The 9,129-nt window shown below is 43.2% G+C and overlaps 1 protein-coding gene across 1 annotated transcript; it reads left to right on the top strand.

The window, feature by feature from the left end:
- Positions 1–630: 630 nt before the first annotated feature.
- Positions 631–2,836, top strand: gtf2a2 (general transcription factor IIA, 2). The gene is made up of 4 exons (XM_041859539.2): positions 631–863; positions 1,533–1,637; positions 2,199–2,325; positions 2,534–2,836. Exons 1-4 carry the CDS (start codon positions 792–794, stop codon positions 2,554–2,556), a joined length of 327 nt encoding a protein of 108 aa, XP_041715473.1. The 5' UTR covers positions 631–791; the 3' UTR covers positions 2,557–2,836.
- The last annotated feature ends 6,293 nt before the right edge of the window (positions 2,837–9,129 follow it).

Here is a 9,129-nt window from a genome sequence, read left to right as displayed (position 1 = left end):
TTGACACTGTCTCTTCTAGTGTGATAAAAAGAAACTGATCAACAAAGTTGAGTGCTATTTTCGTTATCACAAAGCTGTGAGACTGCTCTTTACTGATTAATGTAAGAGATTACTGTGGAAGACTTATCGTGAGAAAATTGAATGGGGGCTTTTGGAGGAACCCAATTTGTCTTTATAAACAGTATTGTTGATATTACATCATTTTCAAAAGTACTTAAATATCTAAGCATTCACAAACCAGGCTACTTTACAGTTTATATTACTTTACAGTTAATATTACTTTACATAACATTCTTGTTTGTTGCTTTTGAAATTGTACTCAACTGATGGAATCAAAACAAGTATTTAATTAACATATTAATTGTATAATTGTTAAAAAAATATATAATTATTTTGAAAAAGTGAGGATTGCATTGACACAAACCTTTTGTCAGTCAATAAAAACATTATACACAATCAATAGTGTGTATTCAGGCTCTTATCCATGGATAACAGTACCCTTGCAGCCTTTTCTTTCTCCTGACACCATTCCACTGAATCACCCTGTTCTTTTGTCGTCTGCTACCATCTAGTGGTACTTCCCGGTATAAAACCCTGCTTGACTGTTCAGGGGTGGAACATACGAAACGTAATTGTGTTTATCCTCCGCGGTGTTCCGTAGTCGGGGGCTCACAGATAGGTTTCTGAAAACACCGCGTATTGTTGGTTAGTTTGTTTGGTTCGCTAGTAAATTGTACTTTGGTAGGGAATTGTGCAAGTGCACAATCTTACCAGTAAATTAATTTATTACAATGGCATACCAGCTCTACAGAAATACGACGCTAGGAAACAGTCTGCAAGAGAGCCTTGACGAGCTGATTCAGGTAAGCTAGCGGCTATGCTAGCTTCCAAGCTAACGCTAGCTAGATAATTAGCTATCTGGTTGCACTGCTGTTTGGGATAGCAAATTAAGTTAGCGAGGTAATTATGAAGACACGTTATCCATCGTTAACTTCGTTATCTGCAAGGCGTTATCTTTCACGAGAAATAACGGGTTAGTTAGCTAGTTACATTATCGTCTTCGATATCGCTAGCTAACTAGTTAGCCACGCTAAACAAGAAGCGTCTCCATAAATGGCTGTGGTGACGTCTGATTTGAAGAAGCTAGATCACAAGCTAAAATATGAGCTCGAGAAAGCTCTAATTTGCAGGCTCAGTTTTGATTAGCTAAATTAAGATGGCTAATGTGTTTCCCCGAAGTCAGTAGTGATGAGTGTATTTGGATTCACTACATTTTCAATGCTAGTAACTGGCTCGTTAGTTAGCTAGTATCCGCGCATGCGCCGACTAGTTAAAGGCGATGGTAGCGCATTAGCTCAGTAAATTCGTGATTTCTGGTTCAAGCCTCCCTCCAACACTTCTTAATAACTAGCTACAATACTTTACCAGCTACTGTTAGCTACTCATCTGAAAACAGCAGCACGGTATATTTCTTACAATGTTCACTTGAGTCATGATTAAATGGAAAAAACTGTTGTTTACCTATTTTCTAGACCCAACAGATCACTCCCCAGTTAGCACTTCAAGTTCTCCTCCAGTTTGACAAAGCCATCAACACAGCACTGGCCAACCGGGTTCGCAACAGGGTCAACTTTAAGGTGAGTACTGGGTTGTATTCACTAGGAAGCAAACGGAACGAGGAAGAGACCTGAATTTGTCCAATAGAAATTCTATTTTTCGTTGCCAAACACAACTGTTTGCAATTGTTTGGACTAATTATTACTCCCCTGTTTGAACCTACCATGAAAAAAGGACAAGGGCTGGTACAGGGACTTTCTCTCCAGCCAAAGCAATATCACGCTGATTCAACAAAGTCTGTATTGAAGGTTATGGTTAAATCAAATCAAAGTTTATTCGTCAAGTACACAGTATAAACGGTGCAGCAGAATGCTTACTTGCAAGCTCCCTCAACAGTACAGTACAATATCAATATAATCAAAGTCAAATAAAAAAATAACAAGCAGTAGAAGAAAGTAGTAGAACTGATATGTACACAACTGGTTAGTTGAAACGGATGTGACTGTTTTGGCTGGAGCAAAAAGCCTTCACCCACAACGCAGGTCTTGCAGATAAGCTTGCCCATCCCTGGTTGAAAATGAGCTGAAATCATAGCTGTACCTTTGTACACCTGTGATGCGTTAACATTCTCTCGCCTCTAGGGGTCACTAAACACCTATAGATTCTGTGACAACGTGTGGACCTTCGTTCTGAATGATGTGGAGTTCAGGGAGGTGACGGATCTGGTCAAGGTGGACAAAGTCAAGATAGTCGCCTGCGATGGGAAAAGTAGGATCACTTTTTTTTTATCTCTCAGGCCTTTTCTCTTCATCAAACAGACTCAGTTATAACTAGATTGTCTTTTATATTTGGAAGCGACATGTGCAAAGTTAATTACTATTTCTCACAATTACTATTTAGTCCACCCATGCAGATTCTCATTGAAATTCACCGTTTATTACCATACTAACCTGAACAGCTTCTTTTCTCTTATCAGACACTGGAAACGCTGCAGAGTGAACGGAAGACGATGGCGTCAGCTGAGACGTTACTGACGAAGAAGAGGCTGGAGAGACCACCGCATGTCACAGACAGACAGGACTGTATATATATAATTTATGACAGTAATTTCTGTAAAGAAGATACCCTTAAACCCTTTGTGTGTGTATATATATATAAGACCATCTGAATCAATGGGAGTGATCAGGGAGAGGGTGAATGGACCAGTCAAGGCCTTGGATATTGCTTGCGTTTTTTTTTTTTTTTTTTTATATAAATAAATGAGTTTCTTAGAACTGCCTTTTCAGTTTAGTTACTGTTGTTGAGCTTGTTAACCTTTAATAAACTTTTATTTAAAATATGGAGACTGATTATTTCTGGGGGGTTGGGACTGCATTTGAAACAGGCGTCGTGTCACTGTGTTTTTTTTTTAACAGTATAGCTTCCTTCCTCACTCGTCCTCAACGGAGTGATCTTGGATCCTCTGCACCTAAACACACGTGACCGTCCTCTTGACAACGTCTTGCTCTATAAAGGCTCTGCTTCAACTGAAATGGCTGGTGATGGACTTGTATCGCTATCCACTGTCTGTGTTCTTTGGTTAGAAGCTTATCACATTTTATTGGTCGCGTACACGTTTATGTTATTTGCGGGTGAAGCTAAATGCTTGTGTTCCGAGCTCCAACAGCGCAGTAATATCTAACAATATAAACAAATCTAAAAGGAAAATAACTATAATATAAATATTAGGATGAGCAATGTCTGAGTCCGGAGTATAAATATGTGTGTGATTGGATGTATAGACATTATGGACGGTACGTGGATAGAATATGTAGCATATCTGAAGAATACGTGGCTAGAATAGTGTATATATTATTTATATATAAACTCAGCAAAAAAATAAACGTCCCTTTTTCAGGACCGTCTTTAAAAGGTCATTCATAAAAATCCAAATAACTTCACAGATCTTCATTGTAAAGGGTTTAAACACTGTTTCCCATGCTTGTTCAATGAACCATAAACAATTAATGAACATGCACCTGTGGAACGGTCGTTAAGACACTAACAGCTTACAGACGGTAGGCAATTAAGGTCACAGTTATGAAAACTTAGGACACTAAAGAGGCCTTTCTAATGACTCTGAAAAACACCAAAAGAAAGATGCCCAGGGTCCCTGCTCATCTGCGTGAACGTGCCTTAGGCATGCTGCAACGAGGCATGAGGACTGCAGATGTGGCCAGGGCAATAAATTGCGATGTCCGTACTGTGAGACGCCTAAGACAGCGCTACAGGGAGACAGGACGGACAGCTGATCGTCCTCGCAGTGGCAGACCACGTTTAACAACACCTGCACATGATCGGTACATCCGAACATCACACCTGCGGGACAGGTACAGGATGGCATCAACAACTGCCAGAGTTACACCAGGAACGCACAATCCCTCCATCAGTGCTCAGACTGTCTGCAATAGGCTGAGAGAGGCTGGACTGAGGGCTTGTAGGCCTGTTGTAAGGCAGGTCCTCACCGGACATCACTGGCAAAAACGTCGCTGGACCAGACAGGACTGGCAAAAAGTGCTCTTCACTGACGAGTCGCGGTTTTGTCTCACCAGGGGTGATGGTCGGATTCGCGTTTATCGTCGAAGGAAAGAGCGTTACACCGAGGCCTGTACTCAGGAGCGGGATCGATTTGGAGGTGGAGGGTACGTCATGGTCTGGGGCGGTGTGTCACAGCATCATCGGACTGAGCTTGTTGTCATTTCAGGCAATCTCAACGTTGTGCGTTACAGGGAAGACACCCTCCTCCCTCATGTGGTACCCTTCCTGCAGGCTCATTCTGACATGACCCTCCAGCATGACAATGCCACCAGCCATACTGCTCGTTCTGTGCGTGATTTCCTGCAAGACAGGAATGTCAGTGTTCTGCCATGGCCAGCGAAGAGCCCGGATCTCAATCCCATTGAGCATGTCTGGGACCTGTTGGATCGGAGGGTGAGGGCTAGGGCCATTCCCCCCAGAAATGTCCGGGAACTTGCAGGTGCCTTGGTGGAAGAGTGGGGTAACATCTCACAGCAAGAACCGGCAAATCTGGTGCAGTCCATGAGTAGGAGATGCACTGCAGTACTTAATGCAGCTGGTGGCCACACCAGATACTGACTGTTACTTTTGACTTTGACCCCCCCTTTGTTCAGGGACACATTATTCAATTTCTGTTAGTCACATGTCTGTGGATCTTGTTCAGTTTGTGTCTCAGTTGTTGAATCTTGTTATGTTCATACAAATATTTACACATGTTAAGTTTGCTGAAAATAAACGCAGTTGATAGTGAGAGGACGTTTCTTTTTTTGCTGAGTTTATATATACAGCAACAGTTGAATAGGATGGCATTGACTAGAGTATATACATATGAAAGAAGCGCTACAGGGCGATAGTCAATTAGTTCAGATATATACAGTGAGGGAAAAAAGTATTTGATCCCCTGCTGATTTTGTACGTTTGCCCACTGACAAAGACATGATCAGTCTATAATTTTTTATTTGAACAGTGAGAGACAGAATAACAACAACAAAATCCAGAAAAACGCATGTCAAAAATGTTATAAATTGATTTGCATTTTAATGAGGGAAATAAGTATTTGACCCCTCTGCAAAACATGACTTAGTACTTGGTGGCAAAACCCTTGTTGGCAATCACAGAGGTCAGACGTTTCTTGTAGTTGGCCACCAGGTTTGCACACATCTCAGGAGGGATTTTGTTCCACTCCTCTTTGCAGATCTTCTCCAAGTCATTAAGGTTTCGAGGCTGACGTTTGGCAACTCGAACCTTCAGCTCCCTCCACAGATTTTCTATGGGATTAAGGTCTGGAGACTGACTAGGCCACTCCAGGACCTTAATGTGCTTCTTCTTGAGCCACTCCTTTGTTGCCTTGGCCGTGTGTTTTGGGTCATTGTCATGCTGGAATACCCATCCACGACCCATTTTCAATGCCCTGGCTGAGAGAAGGAGGTTCTCACCCAAGATTTGACATGGCCCCGTCCATTGTCCCTTTGATGCGGTGAAGTTGTCCTGTCCCCTTAGCAGAAAAACACCCCCAAAGCATAATGTTTCCACCTCCATGTTTGACGGTGGGGATGGTGTTCTTGGGGTCATAGGCAGCATTCCTCCTCCTCCAAACACGGCGAGTTGAGTTGATGCCAAAGAGCTCGATTTTGGTCTCATCTGACCACAACACTTTCACCCAGTTCTCCTCTGAATCATTCAGATGTTCATTGGCAAACTTCAGACGGCCCTGTACAGTATATGTGCTTTCTTGAGCAGGGGGACCTTGCGGGCACTGCAGGATTTCAGTCCCACACGGCGTAGTGTGTTACCAATTGTTTTCTTGGAGACTATGGTCCCAGCTGTCTTGAGATCATTGACAAGATCCTCCCGTGTAGTTCTGGGCTGATTCTTCACCGTTCTCATGATCATTGCAACTCCACGAGGTAAGATCTTGCATGGAGCCCCAGGCCGAGGGAGATTGACAGTTATTTTGTGTTTCTTCCATTTGCGAATAATCGCACCAACTTTTGTCACCTTCTCACCAAGCTGCTTGGCGATGGTCATGTAGCCCATTCCAGCCTTGTGTAGGTCTACAATCTTGTCCCTGACATCCTTGGAGAGCTCTTTGGTCTTGGCCATGGTGGAGAGTTTGGAATCTGATTGATTGATTGCTTCTGTGGACAGGTGTCTTTTATACAGGTAACAAGCTGAGATTAGGAGCACTCCCTTTACAGTTTTTCCGACTGCTTACACACAAAATCTTTTCATGTCACACGATTTTTGAAACCTCTCACTCAAAGTGCAAAACTACACACCAAATCTCCAAAACCATAAGCTATTTCTCAGCCTTTGACTCAGTTGTCAATTGCATAAAACACTTTTTTTCAAAACACTACACACAATTCTCTACCTAAAACACAAAAATCTAACAGGAAGTGACTTGCTTTCCTTTTCCAAACACAACCATTCAAAATGCTACACTTATTCACCAGGTCACACACACACTCTTCACATCTGCAAACACTAATTGCTTAACTGATCACTAACCAATCACTGCTTTACTGTAGTATAGGCCTATAAATAGGTCAAAGGTCAGATTACCTGTTTTGAACAATGGATGCCAACAATGGACAGAGAGCAAGAGGAGTAGGAGGGAGAGGCAGGGGACAACAACGAGGACAAATTCAAAGACGAAGTGTTGGAAGAGGAGGAGAAGGAGGAAGAGGAAAATGAAGAGGAAGAGGAAGAGGAAGAAGAGGACGAGGGCAAAGAAGAGAAGGAAGGAGATTTATTTATGTGGATGAGGTTGGCTTCAACCTCACCAAAACCAGGCGCCGCGGAAGAAATGTAAAAGGACAGAGGGCAATTACCAATGTCCCTGGACAGCGTGGGGGTAATATAACTATGTGTGCTGCCATCACTCAAAACGGGGTCCTCCATCACAATGCCACACTGGGTCCGTACAAGACCGGCCATAGGCTCACTTTTCTGGATGCAATTTACACAATGCTTGTCCCTGATCCAGATCAGGAGCCTGCTAGATTTGTGGTTATATGGGACAATGTTAGTTTTCACCGGGCTGTTTTGGTCCAAAACTGGTTTGCCACCCATCCACAATTTGTAGTTTTGTACCTACCCTCATATTCACCTTTTCTAAATCCCATAGAGGAATTCTTCTCTGACCACAACACTTTCACCCAGTTCTCCTCTGAATCATTCAGATGTTCATTGGCAAACTTCAGACGGCCCTGTACAGTATATGTGCTTTCTTGAGCAGGGGGACCTTGCGGGCACTGCAGGATTTCAGTCCCACACGGCGTAGTGTGTTACCAATTGTTTTCTTGGAGACTATGGTCCCAGCTGTCTTGAGATCATTGACAAGATCCTCCCGTGTAGTTCTGGGCTGATTCTTCACCGTTCTCATGATCATTGCAACTCCACGAGGTAAGATCTTGCATGGAGCCCCAGGCCGAGGGAGATTGACAGTTATTTTGTGTTTCTTCCATTTGCGAATAATCGCACCAACTTTTGTCACCTTCTCACCAAGCTGCTTGGCGATGGTCATGTAGCCCATTCCAGCCTTGTGTAGGTCTACAATCTTGTCCCTGACATCCTTGGAGAGCTCTTTGGTCTTGGCCATGGTGGAGAGTTTGGAATCTGATTGATTGATTGCTTCTGTGGACAGGTGTCTTTTATACAGGTAACAAGCTGAGATTAGGAGCACTCCCTTTACAGTTTTTTCCGACTGCTTACACACAAAATCTTTTCATGTCACACGATTTTTGAAACCTCTCACTCAAAGTGCAAAACTACACACCAAATCTCCAAAACCATAAGCTATTTCTCAGCCTTTGACTCAGTTGTCAATTGCATAAAACACTTTTTTCAAAACACTACACACAATTCTCTACCTAAAACACAAAAATCTAACAGGAAGTGACTTGCTTTCCTTTTCCAAACACAACCATTCAAAATGCTACACTTATTCACCAGGTCACACACACACTCTTCACATCTGCAAACACTAATTGCTTAACTGATCACTAACCAATCACTGCTTTACTGTAGTATAGGCCTATAAATAGGTCAAAGGTCAGATTACCTGTTTTGAACAATGGATGCCAACAATGGACAGAGAGCAAGAGGAGTAGGAGGGAGAGGCAGGGGACAACAACGAGGACAAATTCAAAGACGAAGTGTTGGAAGAGGAGGAGAAGGAGGAAGAGGAAAATGAAGAGGAAGAGGAAGAGGAAGAAGAGGACGAGGGCAAAGAAGAGAAGGAAGGAGATTTATTTATGTGGATGAGGTTGGCTTCAACCTCACCAAAACCAGGCGCCGCGGAAGAAATGTAAAAGGACAGAGGGCAATTACCAATGTCCCTGGACAGCGTGGGGGTAATATAACTATGTGTGCTGCCATCACTCAAAACGGGGTCCTCCATCACAATGCCACACTGGGTCCGTACAAGACCGGCCATAGGCTCACTTTTCTGGATGCAATTTACACAATGCTTGTCCCTGATCCAGATCAGGAGCCTGCTAGATTTGTGGTTATATGGGACAATGTTAGTTTTCACCGGGCTGTTTTGGTCCAAAACTGGTTTGCCACCCATCCACAATTTGTAGTTTTGTACCTACCCTCATATTCACCTTTTCTAAATCCCATAGAGGAATTCTTCTCAGCCTGGCGCTGGAAAGTGTATGATTGCCAACCCTATGCCCACATGCCGCTTCTCCAGGCAATGGAGGACGAATGTGGGGACATAGAGGTTGCCTCTGTCCAAGGTTGGATACGCCATGCTAGGAGATACTTCCCTCGATGTTTGGCAAGAGAAAACGTATCTTGTGATGTGGACAAAGTATTGTGGCCAGACCCAGCCCGGAGAAGAGATGAAGCGTAGCTTAGCACTGGTGACTGCCCACCCCCCTACCAATTCCTGGACTGCCCCCCGGGACCCCACACACACAATTGTGTTCTTTACAGTATTCTAAAGAATATACTTTTGGTTTACATATGTTTATGGTTTTGTTGTGTGCTACTGTATACAACAGT

This window comes from Coregonus clupeaformis, unplaced genomic scaffold (genome assembly GCF_020615455.1).
Source record: "Coregonus clupeaformis isolate EN_2021a unplaced genomic scaffold, ASM2061545v1 scaf0244, whole genome shotgun sequence".
Taxonomy (NCBI): domain Eukaryota; kingdom Metazoa; phylum Chordata; class Actinopteri; order Salmoniformes; family Salmonidae; genus Coregonus; species Coregonus clupeaformis.
The sequence above is the reverse complement of the archived record's forward strand: the minus strand, read 5'-3'. Positions and strand labels throughout refer to the sequence as shown.